Source organism: Anas platyrhynchos, chromosome 2 (genome assembly GCF_047663525.1).
Source record: "Anas platyrhynchos isolate ZD024472 breed Pekin duck chromosome 2, IASCAAS_PekinDuck_T2T, whole genome shotgun sequence".
Lineage (NCBI taxonomy): Eukaryota > Metazoa > Chordata > Aves > Anseriformes > Anatidae > Anas > Anas platyrhynchos.
Window position 1 is genome coordinate 55,643,789 of NC_092588.1, and position 19,168 is coordinate 55,662,956.

At 48.6% G+C, this 19,168-nt stretch overlaps 1 protein-coding gene across 3 annotated transcripts in view; it reads left to right on the top strand.

Annotated features, from left to right (window-relative positions):
* Positions 1 to 11,913, top strand: part of LDLRAD4 (low density lipoprotein receptor class A domain containing 4) — a 272,488-nt gene extending 260,575 nt beyond the window's left edge. Inside the window, exons 1-4 of one of the 3 annotated variants that reach the window (XM_027451931.3) lie at positions 258 to 410; positions 3,549 to 3,703; positions 10,143 to 10,196; positions 11,235 to 11,913. In XM_027451931.3, the coding sequence (XP_027307732.1) occupies positions 3,599 to 3,703; positions 10,143 to 10,196; positions 11,235 to 11,777 (702 nt within the window). In that variant the 5' untranslated portion in view covers positions 258 to 410; positions 3,549 to 3,598 and the 3' untranslated portion in view covers positions 11,778 to 11,913. Of the gene's footprint in view, positions 1 to 257; positions 411 to 617; positions 894 to 3,548; positions 3,704 to 10,142; positions 10,197 to 11,234 lie in introns of those variants that run through there. The other 2 variants (XM_027451930.3, XM_027451928.3) reach the window with 2 other exon arrangements.
* The last annotated feature ends 7,255 nt before the right edge of the window (positions 11,914 to 19,168 follow it).

Genomic DNA, 19,168 nt, shown 5'->3' on the forward strand with positions numbered 1-19,168 from the left:
CGGGATGGGGCAGGCAGAGGGCTTTAAAGGGCAGGCAGCCTCCGGGAGTTGTGCCAAGGACGCGCAGGAAACGGGAGCCCAAAACCTGTGGCATTTTTCATTTCCCCTCCCCCTCTATTTTTTATTTTTATTTTTTAATTTCCTTGGGGGGGGGGGACGACGGCCTCCATTTTGGGGCGAGCGGCGGTGGCGGCGGCCGCCCCGCCTCCCGCCCTGCTCCCCGCGGGCTCCCCCAGGCGAGCGGCGCCGGGGCCGGCGGCAGAGCGGGGGCGGGAGCAGGAGGAGGAGGAGGAGGAGGAGGAGGAGGGAGCGGAGCCGGCGGGAGGAGGAAGAGGAGGAGGAGGAGGAGGAGGAGGAAGGCGAGGAGGCTCCGCCGGGCGGCCGCCGGGCTTAAAGAGCGGCGCGGTGCGGTAAGCTGCCCGCTCTCGCTGCCCGCGGGTCTGGCGTGGGGGCGGCGGGCTGGGGCTGTGGCTGTGTGCGGGTGGGGGCGGCGATGTCGGGCTGGCTTTTATCTCCCCGCCGCTCCTAATTCTTATTTCTCTCCCCTTCTCCCCGATCACCCCCGCGGGGACCCAGCCCCGCTCGCCAGGTTAGGCGCGACCCGAGGGCAGCGGGCTCTCCCCCCCCCCATACCCTATACCCCCACACCCCATCAGCTCCCCGCCGCCCCATGGCAGCCGGCGGCCGGTAACGGGGGGCCGGGCCCCGCCGCTGCCCTGTGCCCTGTGCCGGGCTGGGCTGAGGCACGGAGCGGCCCCCGCACGGCTCCCCCCGGCCGCATGGAGCCCGGGGCGGGAGGGTGATGCGGGGCCCGGCCGGCAGCATGGCCGCCCAGCGGCTTAACGGCACGGCGGGGAAGGACGCCCGGCTGAGGGAGCTGGTGGCGGACGGAGGTACCCCCGGGCGTGCTAAGGGGTTTTTGGGGGGGTTTGGGGGGAGAAGAGACCCCCCCGGGGCTCGCCGTGGGGCAGGAGGGGTCGGGGGGTGCCGGGGAATGGGGTGCGGGGGGCGGTGCGGGACCCCTCGCACAGGGGGGTTGGTGGGGGACGGAGCCGTGAGTGCCCTGACAGGGCAATTCCCCGCTTGCTTTTTTCCCTTTTCAAGGCGTTTTCGTGAACTCTGCCCTTTTTTTTCGTGCTCTGTGAGGAAAAATCCCCCCCTCCCCACACACACACACACAGAGAAAAGAAACCCGGCGTAAGTGCCACAGCCTGCACACAGCGGGAGGTGAAGCCGCCTCGCACCCCAACCCTCTCCCCCAGCTTTATTGGTGGAAAAAGCCCTTATTAGGAAAAAAATATATATTTCTGGGAGGTAGTGCCGGGGCTGTGAGGGCTGTTAGACACCCCACACGTGTGGCAGGGGGCGAGGGACCCAAGTGACTGAGTGCCCTGAGCGGTGCCAGCCAACAGAGACGGCTCCTGCCCGCCTCTCTTCGCTCCTTCTCCTCTCCTCACAATAACCCAGCTGGAGGAAGAAGAGGGTGAGCCCGTCCTCCCCTCCTCCCGGACGTCAGCAGGATGCTTGGTTGCGTTTCCGTGCTGGCGGGGCAGCGCTGAACTTGGAAAATCCTCCTGCGACTCCAACACACGGCCGAGGTTTAGCCCAGCGTCCCCAGCGATTCCTCCCCTCGCCGAAGGGAAACGCTGATGGCCCTGAGCCCCGATTTCCAAGGGAGAGGTGCTGTCCCCCGCCGCCGAAACGCTGGGAGCTCGATAAATTTAGAAGGCTCTGCCCTTGGCAGATGCAGAAGCAGCGTGTCAGTCCAGTGATCTTTGCATTCTAGGAAAGCCTAAATCAACATTGCTGGCTTCGCGTGTTGCCCTTTAGCAGCAGTCCCTCAACTTCCAGTCCAAAGGATTGCGTTGGACCCAAGCGGGGAATAAAAGGGTTTGGGGTACAGAAGCCCTTTGGTGCTCGGTAGCCGGAGAAGCTGAATTGCAGCGGTTGTCGGCAGTGGCAAGCCTGTATTCTGCGCTTTTGAGCCAGGAAAAAATGATTTTGTAGTTCAACACTATTTTGGGGGGTCGCTTTTAATTGATTCCCGTGCTTCCTGCCTTTGGATCTCTTGGTGGTGACACCTCTGGTGACTCAGGAAAAAAAGTGGCCATTGCTGATGTGGGGCTGGTGGCAAAAGCAGAGCAAAGTGCTGACTAAGGGAACATCTCTAAGTGGTGGTGGTGGTCACGCTGTTTGCAAGGAGCCCGAGAATAAGGAAACTGCCTTGGGGTTTCCCTCAGCTCCGCCACAGGTGGTTTTGCATTTTGTGCGTGAAGGACGTTTTTCTAGCTCGGCTTCACAGTGGTGTTTGCGTAAGCTTCGGCTACTGGTATTGCACAGGAGGGTGAGGATGACTACAAATGAAAGAGATATGATAAGAGAGAACAGGCTTGTTTCTCTGTTTGCTTTGGCTTTATTTTTCTTTTTTTCTGGTATCTTTCTTTTCTCGTTGGCCTTTTGAAACAGGGATTTGATAGCGGTTCCCCCAAATTCATGTTTTGGTGCCCAAAAGCAGGGTCGTTTTTGCCAAGTGCTGAGAACTGAGTAACTCTCCTGCTGCTTTGCTTCCTACCTGCGTGACAACCGGGGACCTCCTCCCGGTGACTGGAGTTGTCTCTCAAGATGAGAGCATCCCCGGCGAGCAGCGCAGTTTCCATAGAAATACCTACGACTGTGTAACTTCCAAAGGGCGATTTCTTCCCTTACATTGCTCATCCGTGCTGCTCCAGGAGAGCTGGAAGGGTGCAAGAGTGGCCGCGAGCGACTCGTCTCTAAATATACTCAGTATTTGTGCAGAGGTGGGACTTTTGATAAGGTGATGGGCTCTGACGGCGCTCATTGTAATCGGATCTCGTGTGACAGCCAAGACCCTGGTTTCTTTTTAGCCATGGTGGAACATGTCTTGGTTTTGAGTACCAGAACTCTTTTTTTATCCGTTTAGCTGAATGGGAGTGTCCTGGAAAAGTTAATTTTACTCTAGTTGGAGAGAAGTAAGTAATTAAAGAAGGCACTTGGTGTAGATCCAAAAGGAGAAAAAGGCTGTTTGCAGCTTGACTTAGGTCTTCACGCGATTTAGCTGATAAAAATGAAGAAAAGTTTTCCCTCCTGTAGTCTTCCTGATTTTTTTTTGTTTTGTTGTTTGAGTCCAGCAGCAGAATAGCAATCACTGAAGCACTAGGTACAGTGTCCCGAGTCCTCTCTCCAGGACTTCTGGCCTCTACTGGTGTCGCAGGTGGCTCTTAAAATAAGTTTTGTTCTTTGTTGCCCAACGGAATTGTTCATGCTGAAGAATTTATTCCTGTAAAGGAAGCGGCGAAGGATCACCGAGAAGTTTCTCAACTTAGACCTGACCTGTAGTCACTCATACTGATTGATTAGCAATGCCAAAGAGTGAAACATTTCATACTTTATAGGATGTCATTTTCTTTGCAAAACTTTGCAAGGCGGACAGCATCAGTTCTGATGAAATACCGAGTGTTTTTGGGTTGTTCATTGATGAATTACATTATGACTGACTTTTTTCTTTCTTTTTCTCTTCTTTGTTTTAGCTGAACTGGAGTTTGTTCAGATCATCATTATAATTGTGGTTATAACTGTTATGGTGGTAGTGATCATCTGCTTGTTGAACCATTACAAACTCTCGACACGCTCTTTCATCAACCGGCAGAGCCAGAGCAGAAGACAGGAAGAAACTCTGCAGACGGTGAGTATGAACGAACCCTTCCACCAAATCCCTTTTCCTCGTGTTGTACTTGTCTGCACCCGAGCCTGCAGAGAGGCTCTGATAGCACAACTCTTTGAAAAACTTCCAATGTTAGTTTCAGTACTTCCTAGAGTTAGCTCTGTTGCTGCCCTTGGATTTGTCAGTGGCAAAAAATGAGAATGGAAATTTAAAATTGACTGCCTCTGAGTATTCTTAGACCCTGCTATGCCCTACGTAGCGTGTTTCATCTTGTGTTTGGAAGTTCAGGTGTTCAGGTGTTCAGCTGCTGCTGCTGTGGTGTGAGGGGAAATGGAAGGAGAGTAAATGGAGATCACCTGGGGTATGAAGAATTGACATTTGTGTTGTGACTTTTTAGATACTTACTAATATCTTGGAGTTTTACCGCTGTTACTGCTTTGTGAAGCTGCAGTGACAGTTTGCTGGATCCAAAACACTAGACCAGTAGGTGCCCAGGAGAACGTCGTGTTTATGTTTCATTCGAGCAGCAAGAAAATACGAGGAAAGTGATCCTTCTCAGGGGCCTGGAGTGGCTAAGATGTCTTGTTAGAGAGCCAGAGGCTGAAGGCTGAATCTCCATCCAGCTTTTCCAAGGCTGTCCCAAGTTGACCCAGCAGTAAGGGGGCTCGTGACTTGCCTCGGGAGCCAGAAGTTTGCTGGGTGGGATGTGCTGGGTGCAGCTTTGTCTCACCCTTCTTTCCGTCCTGGTTGTGTGTTTCAAGCTCCTTCTTTGTGCTCCGTATCACAGGGGTGTGATGAGGTGCTTCAGGGAGCTAATCTGGCTGAAAACCAGTTGCTTTTTAACACGTTTTTGCTGAGGTGACTCTTACACCTTGGAGGCTGTGCAGGAAAGAGAGGAGCCATCTCCTCGAGAGGAGGCAGCCCTGGTGCCCATCGTTCTGATAACCAGGAGCTCTAACTTAGTTACAGATGAAACTACAGCTTGTGAAACCGTAACCTTGTGGACTTCTGGGCTGGAAACACTGCCTAGATTAATTTGAGAGGTTTTTTTTGAAAATTTTTGAAATGGACACACTAATTTAAGAACCACGCTTCTGTCTGAAAAGTGTTAACTATAATTGCTACGAGGAGCTCAAATGACATGATTTGAGATAAAGGCAACGCATTTTCATCTTCACAAATCTTTTAAAATGGCAGCGAGCTGTCAAATGCATGAAGAAACCCATTATTTCCTGCGCATGGTTCGTTAGTATTGTCTGTTATTAGAGCGAGTGGTGCCTTCTCTCTTGGAAGCCAGGGAGGAAACACCATCTTCCTGCAAATAAGGATGTCGGATTTGACACTGGGGACTCGGAGCCCTGCTGTAGTATCCAAAACTGCTCTTAAATCATTTTTAAAACACTGACCCAGTTTCGGTTTGATGGCAACCTTGTAAGTACTGATAATCATAGTTGAGTGAGGGCTTCGTAGGAATTGGTAATTGGTTGGCAAGAAGTGGTTACTAATTCTTCCGAAAACTGTCTGGTGTGGGTTTGTCATCGCTGTTACTCATCTTGGTTTCTGATAAGCCGAAGCCATTCTTAAAAAAAGGTCAGATGCGCGGGGCAGAGCCCTGTGGCAGTCTCTGAGGTCAGACATCGACTATTTTTGAATTTTCCTTTGTCTTAAGCATCAGAAGGAAATGCTGGTGGAAACCAGCCGCGCTCTGTTTGCAGCACAAGCCGTAGAAGCAGCGCGTGGGGCGTGAGGAGCAGGGAACGGACGTGGCTTTTTTGGTGATGTGAAACTGGAAATGACCAGTCCCGTCTCGCTGTCCCAAGCGGAGTGGATTGCAGAAGGTGAACAGGCAGCGCGTGCTGCGAGGCACAGGGTGGATTGTGCCTTGTGAAATACATCTGCCTTTTAACCAGGCAGGCTCGGTCTGTGTGCTGATGGGAAGTGGGTTTTCTTCCAAGGGAACAGGCTTCTTGTGGCGTGCAGGCTCTGAAAATGGATTTAAATGTGTATTAACCACTAATGCGTAGAGAGAATGTCATTCTGACTCAGGCCTTTTGTCGGCAGAGAAACGGTGAGCGAAAACAGGGGAAGTTCCGCAGTATTTTGTAAACCAAACCAGTAAATGAACTGGCTGGTTCCTGCAGGGAACTGTGAAGAGAAACCACCCCCACCTGACCGAGGTTGCAGAGGTGTAGCGAGAGACAGGATCTGCCCTTTCTTACTCAGATGGGCCTTTTTTGGTTGTTTGTTTCTTTTTTTGTTTGTTTGTCCCTCTCCATGCCTGTGCTACGTTCAGCTCTGTGCCTTTTCCTCAGGCCCGTCCTGTTTCTGGATGAGGGTGCCCTCCAACAGCTGAGCTGCAGCTGCCCTGAACACCAGCTCGCCCACTGCCAATCTCCCTTATTCTGCTTCTTTTTATAAGAGGCAGAATATTAAATATTAAATATTTATTTACAGCCTCACACCTGTAAAACTTGTGGGGTCAGGCCTCTGAAATAACGAAATGCAATGTGTGTTTACATGCTTGTGTGTTTCTTCTTTGTCTGGCTGAACTTTTTTTTTTTATTAAAAAAAAAAAAAAAAAAAAAAGACTAGAGGTTGAAATTCTCATTGTCCAGAAATCAGAGTATTAAAAGAAGATGAAACATCACCAGAATCCCAAGTGTGAGCAACACTTGAAGGGCAGAAAAGATTTTCTGATCCCAGAAAATCTGCGAGTTGGTCTTCAACGACTTCATGCTGTTGCATCCTTGTTCTGTAACCGTGCTTTTCTGCGTGCCCATCATTTCCATTCTAAATTTTTGGTTTTTCTTTTCTGTTTTCCCCTCCTTTTTATCCCTTCTGGGGTCTTTATTACCATGATTAGTGTGCTGAGGCCTTAAACCCTGAGGGCACAGAAATACTGGGTTTTCCTGTCGTGGTGCTGCTGAGGAGGCTGCTTCACCTCCCAGGGCAAGCCCCCCGCCTCCTGGTGTGGCTCTTAAAACATACAAACCCTTAAAACACACAGCGTGCGTTTGGCAGCGTTTCACCACGGGTGTAATACCAGCAGAAATTCAGGTCTGGGGGAGACAGCATCTAGGAGGTCTGCAGGTAGGGCTAGAAGCGAGGAGCACCAGCTCCTGGTGGCTACTGACTCGTTGTGGCACCTTTGGGCAGCTTGCTTCATCTCCAAATCAAGGAGGACGCATAATCACGTCTATTTCCTTCGCTGCCATGAAATGAAGATTATTTCGCGTGGCAAAGTGCTGTGGGGTTGGGGAAATAAGGACTTTAAAGCATCAAGTAACAGAAATAACCGCTGGAAGTGTCAGGAGGCAGAGTAAGAGTGAGAGTTCTGACTCCGTAATTACCTCTCGTGAACTTCTTGTTGGTGCTGTGCCATTTATTCTGCAAGGTGCTGTAACCTTTCCTGCCCTTGGGGGAAAAAAAAAAAAAAAACTTATAAAGGAAGGAGAGGCCTTGCTCGTGTCGTTCTGCTAGGGACAAGGCAGTAGCTTCTCCCCCCTCATGTCTGGGAGGGAGAGCTTTGTGAACTGCAGAGCTGGGATGCTCTGCATCAACTGAGAAGGGGCAGGGCAGGGAGGAACGGGCCTGTGGGTGTTCTTGGAGTAGGGCACTGATGAAATGTGCTGTAATATGTCACTGCCACCTAGGGCCAACATCGGAAACTACACTGCCACTTGAAACACTTCACCTGCAAAAAAAAAAAAAAAAAGAGATAGGGGTATTATTTTATATATATAAGTGTAAAATTATATACGTAAAATTTGAGTTTAGTTAGGGGGAAGAGAGTGACCCTCTTAATACCCATAAATGCATTTCAGAGAGTGAAGACCTGACTTTTGTTTCCCAGGAAGTACCATTTCAGGCAGAGCTCTAGTTGTTAAAAACTAAAAAGTGGAAAAAAAAACCACAAAGCCACTCCTTAAGGGAGTCAGTAAATAAGCAAATTTGTGATTGTAGGGATTGTTCTTGCTTCATTACAGCCTGAGGAGTTTTTCTAACTGAGCATGCATTCTTACCTGAAATGAGTCTTGAGTTGTTAAATCTTCCAGTAAGTTTCTTTCCTCCCATCTGTCGGTGTGCTGATGCTGAACCACGGAGGCTGGATGACAGCGTGTGCTCCTCCAGGAAGCTCAGTGATTAAAAAGTGGCCTTGGGAAGCCGTCTTCCTAAACTGTTTGAATCCAGAGGCTGTAAATCTTTGTAAAACATAAATGAAGCAAGTTATCGTGGGTTTATCCAGTCTCCTAAGTTCTAAACATTGACGTAAATGACCATTACCACGAGATAATTAAGTAATCGCCCAGCTGGATTTATTAAATGGCGCTGTTATTTCCAGACCTAATCACAACATTCGTTTCTGTACGTTGTCATGAAACCCAGGAGCAGCTAAGGGCAGCGAAAGACGTAGCTGCAGCCGTCAGACCTCGCTTGCTCTGGCGTTATTTGTAGGAGCTGGGATTTACCACGAAGACTCGTAGCAAAACTTCTGTAGCATTTCAGGGCAGGATTCAGCTTCAATGTCTTCAGTTTTTATTGATTTCCTGGATTTACTCTTAGCTGTTGGACATGATATTAAGCATAAATGATTTTCCTGTTTTGTAGTATCCTTCAAATATATAAATATAAACCCCACAGAACCATTTATAATTAAGCACTGGCATGTTTTTTGCTGTCTGCCCCCTTTCTGTCCTGGTCATCCCCCAGAAAATCCCCAGGAAGGTGGTAGCTGCAGGTGGGCTGTGGGACACACCGTCACAGGGGCTGTTGTTGCACATCCTCGCATCCTCAGCATCTCAGAGGTACACAGCACCTCCAGTCCCTGTCAGGCTGCTTCTGTTTCCAGGGCTGTTTCATAGCTCTGGGTGCTGAGGCACAGCACCCAGGTCCTGCTCCCTCTCGGCGTGGGGAGCAGCTACACGCTGTCCTACAAGCCATGGTTGGAAGGAACCTGCTGTGGGGCTGCATGGGAGGTGTAGTTCATGGGCTGTTAGTTGGGCACTTTAGCTCTGACTAACAGATTTTACTTCAGTACAACAAATTTGGAGCCTGCTTGGCCAGCCACTGATAACTTGGTTGTCTTTAATTGCGCAGATACAACCTCGGCTATTTCAGAATGAGGGCATCTGGGTGATGGAGAGGTGGAAAGGAAGGTGGACACTCATAATTTGAGCCACTACCGTTACATAGTTATAATTTCTGCAGTTGACAAAATCTTTTATAGCCACTGAAGCATACGAACCTACCCAGGATTTGTCCTTGATATCAGGCCTTTGTGAGTGGGGACGCTTGCAAAAGGAAGTTGTAAATAATTGCGATTGTCAGCCTTCTATATCTGCTCTCTGAAGCTCCAGAAGAGAAGTGATTGACCAGCTTTGTTATTCGAAGCATTTCCCTTAACAGCTGAATCCTGTGGGAGATTCCTCTCAGAGCAGCTTTCCTCTGTGCTGGACTCTCCTGACAAGATCACAGACGGCTTTTGGTCTCTGAGAGCCGTGCTGAACATCCAGTTAGGTCTATTTTTACATCTGAAGTATGTTCAAAGATGCTGTGGTGAGAAAAAGCGGTACGGTAGGATTTGAGGGTAGGCTATACAGGGTAATGCTTTTGGGGGCAGCGTGCTTTTTCTTTCCTGTTCCTGAAGTTTCTTGTCTGTAACATCAGGAAACTTTACTTAGCACCAAGACAATGCTCATGACCAGATAATTGATTTTTTTTTTCACTAAGACTGTAATTCTGTCCTTTATAGTCCCTCTGAGGTGCCCTTTTCAGCTTTGAAATTTTCCGATAAGATAAATGAATTGCAGTGGTTATTGTGACTCTAAAAATTAATTGAGAAGAAAAAAAAAAAAAACACAATATACCTGAAGCTATTTTCCCCATATTCACAATTTTTTCTTTGCCCTTTTATTCTGCCCTGGATGTTGGTATGGTATCAGAACAGACTTCTAGGGCATGAGGGAAAAAATGCTTTGGCCTGAGAAGGTGGCTGAAGGGGGGAACCGGTGGCTGAAACCTCAGTGCTTTCATTGCCGCAGGGAATTAGGCAATGGGCAGGTTTGACCAGGATTGTCCTGGGTTTAGGGTGAACGTCACTTCACGACGTTGCAGACATCAGGTTTTGTTCTGAACTGTTCTGACTCCTGCGTGTGATCTGGATCCTCGCCGCCAAGACGAGCCTCATCCTACCTCCCTATAGCTGCCCGTGCTGGCGTGGCCGCGCCGCCGGCTGGGAGGTGATGGGTACCAGCTCGGCACCTTCCTGACACGCTGAGCTCGGCTGGGTGGGGGGCAGAGCTGCTGCCTGCTCTGCTTCTCAGAAAGAAGGAGTGGGGCTTGTCCAGGTGTGGATAACCAGTCGTTAGAAGCTGACTGCTCCGGGAGAGTTTTGGTGTCGAGTTAGGATTGTGTGTGATCTGTTGATTTCTCTCATTTGTTGTTTCCTTTTACATTCCAGGAAGGGTGCTTGTGGCCTTCAGAAAGCTCGGTGTCGCGCCAGGGTGCTTCAGAGGTAAAGTCGGATTTCTTACTGTCTTTGGTGATGTGCTTTCCTCCTTTTTGTTACATATATTTGTCTCCCCTCAAAACTTACTCAGTAAATTATGCCTTTTCAGTGTAGATCAAGAGATCTGGTCAGCCTGTTGCTCTTCCCCCCATATTTTTCCCAAATTTACAGCAAATGCTCTGTTACCAGTGTTTCTGTCTTCTGGCTAGCCACAGACACTGCCACTCGTAGTCCTGAGTGGTGGCACAGCTCTCCTGTGTCAAACTGAATCTTCCTGATAGCTGACACTGCATGTGTGGGGTCAGGGGATGAAGACCCTGCGTGGACCCAGAAATGAAAAGAGCAACTGGATAGATCTGGGTCTGAGAAGCTGGTGTGTCTGTCCAGATTTGGAATAGATAGCTCCTCACAGAGTATCCCAAACTTCCTCTTGTAAATCCTGACCTTCTCCAATGCTTAATGTGCCAGAGGCATTTTTTCCACACCCAGAGCCCCCTGGAGGTTGAGGTCTGGCTGAGAACTGAGGGGGTGGAGGACACCTGATCTGCTCGTGTGGTGAAGGCGTGAGATATGCTGGACCTCCACAAAATGTACTTAAAACTGAAATTCCTTGATAATGAAGGGGGTTGCTTTAACTTGGAGTAGGAGGGGGAGGCTCGAGCTGCAGCTGAAGTTCAGCATTGGGGCATTTCATTTTCTTGGAACTAATTAATTGTGAAGATCAGAGAGAGAAATAATTTCAAGTGTTAACTCTGTACAGCAGCAGGATTGTCTGATCTCGGCTCTGCGTGCTGTAATGTCAGAAGGAGCCGTGTAGGATCTCGGCCTTCCTTTGTGAAACTGCTCTCAAGTATCTCATGTTAGATCCTTCCTGCAACTCCTACCCCTTTTGTCACATGCACGCACGTGGGAGCACGCTATCTGCTGGATGAAACCTCTGAGCTAGGTGACAAAGAGCAGCATTTTCCATGTTACCACTTCTTCTGCAGGTGGGAGGACCCGCAGTGCTTTGCTCAGCCCCGTCTCTCTCTCTTCCTGTTGCAGATCATGTACGCTCCGAGGTCCAGGGACAGGTTCACCGCCCCATCCTTCATGCAGCGGGACCGTTTCAGTCGCTTCCAGCCCACGTACCCCTACATGCAGCACGAGATCGACCTCCCTCCCACCATTTCCCTCTCGGACGGGGAAGAGCCGCCGCCCTACCAGGGCCCGTGCACCCTGCAGCTCCGGGACCCAGAGCAGCAGATGGAGCTCAACCGGGAGTCCGTCAGGGCGCCGCCCAACCGAACCATTTTTGATAGCGACTTGATAGACATCTCGATGTACAATGGGGGCCCCTGCCCACCGAGCAGCAATTCGGGCATAAGTGCAACCAACTACAGCAGCAACGGAAGGATGGAAGGACCACCCCCGACGTACAGCGAGGTCATGGGGCACTACCCCGGCTCCTCTTTTTTCCATCACCAGCACAGCAACGCGCCTCCTCCCTCGCAGAGGGGGAGCAGACTTCAGTTTCAGCAGAACAATTCAGAGAGCACAATTGTCCCCAGCAAAGGCCAGGAGCGGAAAGCAGGGAACCTGGTCTGAGTCACTCGCCCGGGTGCGTTCGAACTGAAGACGAGAGAGATCCAAGCAGGGCGGCGGAGGAAGACCCCCGTGCTCCGGTGCACAATGTTGTTACATTTCACGTGGTACAACTTAGTAAAACCAAACGTGCAAACCAGTTCTTTGTTTCTGATTCCTTTCAGGGGAATTGCATGCAAAGCAGACCGAAAGAAATACAAACTTCCATTCAGTTTGTCTACGAGCAGTGTTTCAGGGGAGGGGGGGGATATATTATTTTTTTTTAATAAACTATTTCAATTATTTAATTCTAAAAGGAAACTTAGCACAGAAATGAGGCTTGTGTAGCCTGTTTTATACTCACTGAATGGCAGAAAGAAGAAGAAGGTTTTGCTAGATAAATGGGGGAAGAATTGGCCAGTTTGCTTTTTTTTTTCTCCCAGGGTGTGCATTTTTTTTTAAATATGAATCAAAATTCCTGTTTTGTGTGCCAAGGTATAAAGTTGAGAACTTAGATGAATGCAAGGAATTAATTTGTGTTGTGATAAATGTGTTTTAAAAAGTTGCACTATCTTAATGTTTTAAAAAAAATATATATGAGGGAACTGTTTTATGTGAAGTTCTTCTATATGTTGTCTTTTCACCTGTGGAATAATGATTGAGCCCCAGAAGTGATCTGGAGGAGTTTGCCCCCCTCCCCCCAGCTTTGCTTAGAAAAAGGGGACAGGACTTAGCCTAACATCCCTTGACTTACCCAAATCGAGAAGTACAGGGACACTTCACTTGTTGTCTTTGCAATAATTTGCATTCACGTAACAGCGCGTCAACGAAAGTGTCTTGGAGACTTTTGGATGGAAGAAGGCAAATGTGACATCCCAGCATTTTCCATCACTTAGGGTTTAGCTATTTTGCAGTTTAGACTCTTTGTTTCGTAAAAGGCAAAAACAAAAGCCCAGATGTGTTGATTTGTATCGGTTCTAACCAAGTGCTGCCGTTCTTTTCCTTCTCATAACGCAGTATCACCAGTACTCAAGGTTTTAGAGATTTTTTTGTCCTCACTGTAGCCTGAAGTGTATCTAGTCACATATCATGACATTATGCAATAAATTGTTTAAAAATGCAAGGTGGGTTTTCTCCCCTGCAATGCTGTTGAAATATGTGAGACTCTGTTGTGCTTTCCGCTCTCCGTTGCCATCTTCTAGATCCCGAAATTCAGGCCTGCAGATCCAGCCTGCTGATGTGGCGACGGCGGTGCTGCCTTCTGCAGCATCCCTGCCAGCGACGGATGGAGGGTGCCCACGTGTTGGCTAAGCGTCTGTAAGCCCTGGTGTTGTCGTGCCGGTCGTAAAAGCAGTTGGAAGATTTTTACCTGCTGGTGAAGCCGTGTGCGGGGTGCTTCTTCCCCTGGCTGGCTCTGTGTGGGAGCAAACGCGGCGCTGGCAGGCGGCTGAATGGTGATGGTGGCAGCACAAGCACATGAAAAAGCACAACTTGCACTTAAAATGCATTTCGGAAATGGACTTAAAAGTAAGAACCTGTAGAGTCTCTAGTTTGCATAGTTTCTAATATATATATGTGTGTGTGTGTGTGTGCGTGCGTCGCAGACTCTTCACTTTAAGATCTCACCTTCCCCGCTCCCGAAGCCTTTGCTCGGTGGCCGGCAGCGGGCGGGAGCTGGCACCTGAAGGCTCTGGCACCTGAAGCGAGTCTTTGATCTATGCAGAGTTTTGATGCCAAAACAGAGCGCGTGTCGTTGTGTGTGCGTGTCTTACGGGCCTCAGCGTGGATCGTTTCCTTCGTGAGCTGGCTGGGTTTTGTGCTGGGTTAGAATTGGCCGAACTGTGAGCCTGGGTGTGCAGCCTCGCTTGTCACCGTCGTTGTTCCTTGGTCTGAGTCGCCCCGGTGATGCGGAGTAACGCTGCCTCTTAGTTTAGGTGTTATTTCCTGGGAGAGGCTATGAAGGGACTCGTTTTTCCATGCTCAGCCCCACAGGACGGGTGTTCAGGAGACGACTGGGTGGCTGTCAGGCAGCTGGGGCTCTCGTCGCACCTAGTTCCTGGGAATAAAAGCTGTTCAATTAGTTTTTTTTGTGGATAACCGATGAACATAATCCATTAGGTAAATCAAGCAAACAGAAAGCGAACTTAGGAAACGTTAGCTTTGGTCTTCAGTGACTTTTGTTTTCCCGTGGAAGTGAGCTGTTGGCCAGACGATGCTTGTGCCTACTCGGACCCCTTGCTGTTGCCTCGGTGTGAGTTATTTAGCCGAAAAACCATTAGGTGAGAACAGCTGGAGCTCGGTCATCGTGGCTGAGCACCCCTCGATACCAACTTCTACTCACGTGCAGATCTCACAGAAGTGAGCCTTGAAGTTACCTTCAAAGTCACCTCTGGGGAATGTGCCTGCTTTGAAGACAGCCCTTGGCTGTCTTTTAAGCACTTCCCATTCGTGTTCCTGGGTATGATGCATGCATGGTTGTCTCAATTTTTCTTGTCCGAGGAAGTTTTCCTGTGTGTGGAAAATGGGAGCTGTATTAAAAAAAAAATCGTAGAAAGGAACTTAATGTATGCCCAGCTCATGGTTGTGTTTCTGCCTCCATCTGTCTTCTCCTCATGTTTCGCTGTCCAAAGCTCACGTGCAGCCAGTGTTCCCAGCAGCAATGGAAGTGTAGTCCCTGGTGCTTGCTGCAGGTGAGCTTGCCATCCGCTGCTTTTGTTTGGGGGCCTCTTCTGGGTGCAAATACAACGTTTTTGAATGAATATTAGTGATCTTTGATGGGAGTCCCAGCTACAGGATAACGTTACAGAAGGGCGTGCTCGTTTTTGTTGTAGTGAGAGAGAATATGCCCCAGAACAGTAAAATAAGGACTATAAAAATTAAATAGATAGCACTATTGATCTTCACAGGCTTAGGAGTGGGTGTCCTCTGAACGCAGGTAATGCTGCACAGCGTTTGTGGAAAATTCCACTTGAGAATATCCAGCATCAGTGAAAGTGCTCCACAGCCACTCAAAGGCAGCCTCGTGAATTATTAAAGAGTTCAGGAAGTGCTGCAGAGTTAACCGGGTGGATTATACTTCCATGCTGGTGTTGTGTTTTACGTGCATCATGCGCATAAGCACACAATGCCTGGGTGGTTTTTTCTAAAAGTCTGAATTTTGGTTGTCTCGCCTGGTCTTTGCTCAGTATTGCCCCAAATTCACTCCAGTCTCCTCGCTTCAGAAATTTTAGGGCTAAAAGGCTTATTTTTTTTAAACATACCTCTAAGAAATAAAGCATTATGACTTCTCTTACCTACCACAAAGGTTGCTTCTTCCCTGAAGTGGCTTGGCAGGGGTCCGTGTGTGGTGCTAAACGTGCCCCATCTGCAGCGTGTTCTCCTGTGATCCTGCAGGGCTGGGAAAGGCAGGGTGCAGCCGTCACAAAGAGGTTTCTCCCTGCCACTAAGCTCTACTCCTGGGTGTACGCTTGGCCTGGTTGTGCTTGGGTTCGTTGCAATGCTGTGCCATCAGGCTCTTTGTACGTGAAGTCGCCTTAAAGATATGAATGAGGAATACAAAAAGTAGTGCCCGTTCAGGTCCCTTCTCAGTCGTGCGTGTGGCACACGCAGGATTCACGGTACTTGGATGAAAGTGAGGAAAGCATTCACGCTCCTGCAGTTGTGGCGTCTGCAGGAACCATGGGTTGAGTGGTGCCTTTTTATTTTTTTTTTAATTGCTTTCCCCACTTCTCCCACCAGCTGGCAGCTGCTTCTGCCGTCCCAAATCTCTGAATTTGTGTGTTGCAGAAATAAAAAATAATAATAATAATACAAAAAAGCCACTGAGATCTTTTTTTTTTTTTTTTTTTTTTCCCCCTTATGAATGTGGTTCAGGGAAGAGCAGGGAGTGGGCTGACATCATTTCTGGAGGAAGGCGCTTTCGTTGCGAAGTGAAGGGGAAGGAAGGTGTGTCTTGCTAAAAGATGCTGTGTGTAGGCTGAATGGCTTTGCCTGGAGCCCCGCTTCTAACCCTGCTGCTGGGTAACGAGCTGCCGGGCCTTCAGACCAGCACCCCGCTCTGTAGGTTTGTGTTCTGGAGAAGGTACATGGCTTGCTTCTTGCTGACTCCGAGCCCTGCACACCCATTGTAGCCAAGGTAACCTGGTTTCACAGGCAAAGAAAAATAAATTTGTGTGCTGGTGAAAGATAATGTTCTAAAATTGCAATTTTTTTCCCCCAAGGTTAAACAATCCGCTTGCTGGTACCCTTAAAGATATTTAGGATTGTCCCCAGGTTCTCTCTGGTCATTACCATTGAGTTGTGTTCATTTGCGTTTGTTTATACATACTTGCATGGAAAATTGTGCCTCCGTCCTATCTGTTGATAATCTTTGTATTAGTTACTATTCCGCGATCACCTTTCAGAAATGCTAGGTGGCATTGTGCTCTCAGGAACCATGGCAGGTCTTTTGTCAAACAGCTGGAGGCGTGAGGAGTATTTGTTCCTTGCTCCTGTGAATGTCACGCCCCGTTTTTCGCAGTTGAGGAGTTTTGCTGTGCAAATTCTTCCCTGTGGCCTAGCGCGACAGTGCATCTTCCATCCAACAGCTCTCTTATTATTTTTTTTTTTTTTAGGCTGGGCTTTGGGAAGTCCTCTTGCTTTTGGGACAACACAAACGTAGACCTCGTGTAATCACGTGCACAAAGCAAACGTACTTCACGTAGCCCTGAAATCTCAGAAGCGTGTTGTTTCAGGCCTGGCTGATGCTAAGAACGAAGTGATGGCTGGTGGGCTCAGGTGAAGGTTGGCTTTTGATTACATCTTTGCTTTTTAGGTAAATGCTGTTATAAAGAACTTAGTTACACATAAATGGCTTGTGTTGCCTGCTTGCCAGCCAGCGTGATTACAGCTGTTCTTCTAAACTAGCCCCAAATGTGTCAATTGTTTTAAATCCCTGGCAAGAGGGACTCTTACAGAACTGTCTGAGACCCGCTGAGGTCCTGTTGTAGAACCTTGTGAGGATGTGTTGGACTTACAGAGGTTTCCTGGCCGAACTCTCTGAATTTCCTCTCTTCTGTATGTTTCATTAGGAAACTGAAGCTTAAAGTTCTGGGAATGGCCAGGCTGAAAAGGTTGGTTGGTAGGACTTTTTTGTACGTAATAGTTTGCCAGTCTGTGCTTGCTAATCAGGGGTGCGGGTTGCCTTCAGCCCCACCTCTGGTTCCATTGCTACGCTGGCAAAAGCCCCATTGGGCGCACTTACACCAGCAAAATAAATAAATAGATGTCCTTTTATTGGTACAGCTTCACTTGGGGAATTCACAGGAGCTGCACCACCACGTTCAGCCCCCGTGAGCAGCGTTGGACCCCTGTTGCCTCTTCCCAGCCAACTCTTTCAAGTGTTGATGGCTCCGTGTGGATGAGGTGCTTTGCCACATGGGTGAGCGCCCCAGGCACGCGGTGTAGGACTCTGCTGGAGCTCCCTTGAAAGAGTTGCCGGAATCGGCATTGAATATATGTCAGGGCCACTGCATTTCTCCTGCTTTCAAAGGGAAAACAGCACGATTTTGTATCGAGACATGTTGCAAACTCTCCTGGCTTTTACTTCTGCCTTGCTGTAGTCTCCCCGTTCCAGTTTCAGACTGAACAAAAGCAACCGGGCATTGCTGGTACTGCTTCAGCGCGAAAAGAGCTTGCCTTTTTTTTTTTTGTTTTTTGTTGGTTATCAACACAGAAACAAACTCGAAACCTAGAAACTTCCCCTTCCCTCCGACAGCCCCCCTCTGTGTGATTTACTGCCAGAGATGACTCTGTCATTTCTTTGCTGTATTGCTGCTGCTGCTGCTGCTATTTTACCTGGTTTGGTATGTGAGCTTTCTGACACGGTGTGGTATGTGTAGGATCTTGTGGGTGACGAAGCTGTCTCTTTTCTTCCTTTCTCTCCTTGGTTCGTGCTTGTCTGTCTGCTGTGGTAGGGTTATTAATAAATTATCGACATACGTGCTAGCTATAATTTTGAGGAGGTTTGCATGTCAGTAGTTTGTAAGCAACTAAGGTGCCTCATGTTCAGGTCTGAGCAGATAGGAATCCCCTTGCACTCGAGAGGGCCTGACCCAACGCCCGGTGGTGTTGGCAGGAAGACTCCTGCCGACTTCAGGGGGCGTTGGGTCGGGCCCTGCGCTCCCACCTTTGTTGTGCCTCACTTAAAATGGTGCTTTTTCAGTTGTCTGTCTTTTTCTTTCTGTTTTTTTTTTTTTTTCTTTGTATGGTGCTGTGTATAACTTGAATATATTATGCACATATCCTACCCAATGGGTAGAACAAACAAACATACAAAAAAAAAAAACAAATAGATGTTGTTAATACTGTAAGATAATGTATAGATGATACCGATTTTAACACAAAAAAAAAATGGCATAGACTTTGTGAATGCCAACTTCTGCGCTTGGTCCTTTTTTGTAAGAAGATTTGCAAATGAATGCATACAAATGACGAAAAGTCTATGTATTTTATTTTCCTATTAAATATCAATATAATATCATAAGGGAAAAAGTTTGAACAAATCCTTTTTGACTAGCCTGTGTATAGCAATTGGTCGTTTGATGCATCTTTGCTGTGAAGATCTTTTTTTTTTTTTTAATGTGTCACTTTAAGAAAAAGGAAAAAAACAAAACAAACAAAACCTCCACAGCTTTAACCTTGCAGCTAGATGCTTCTCATATTGGTTGTTGCCTCGCTATTGCTGAGTTGGACCAGTATTAGCTACTACTTCTCCAGCAGATACATTATTTATTGTTATCCTTGATTGTGTTGTGTTGTGTTTTGTTTTGTTTTTTAACCTAGAAATGGGCTAAAACCTTTCAAATCTTTTTTTTTTTTGTCTGCGTCCTTGATGGGAAGTGAAGCTCAGACAAGTGGGAACTGATCCAAAACCACCCCTGCAAAATCAAAAAGTAGGCCAACAAAGAGATTTTTGTGAAAATCCCAGCCCTGGTGTCCCGCCTCCCTGCCGGCACGTGTGGTCTGAAGGCCTGGCCTGTGGCTGGGCACCCCTGAGGACCTGTGTGGGCTTCAGGGGTGGCAGCCATAAGGGTAGATGTTGAAATCCGTGGTGTGCTATGAGTCGAGTGTGGGCTTTCAGGCCCCGCTGCCGTGCCGACCGCTGATGGTGGTGTCTGCGCCAGGGTCGGCGCGTAAGATGGCGGCAGAAAGGACAAAGCAGCTCAGTGCTGAGGGGGGACGTGGCACGGAGCTCGGCTCGACACCTGGCGTTTCTGCTGGTGTCCACACCACACCTACCGACCGGGTGGTGTCCTCACGGGCACCAGGCGTCCCCAGCGGCCTGGGTCCCCCCCACACGTCCCCGTGCCCCGCGCGCGCTCTCGGCGTGGCTTGTTCGGTGAAGCAAATACCTCAGGAAAACTAAACGTGAAGCT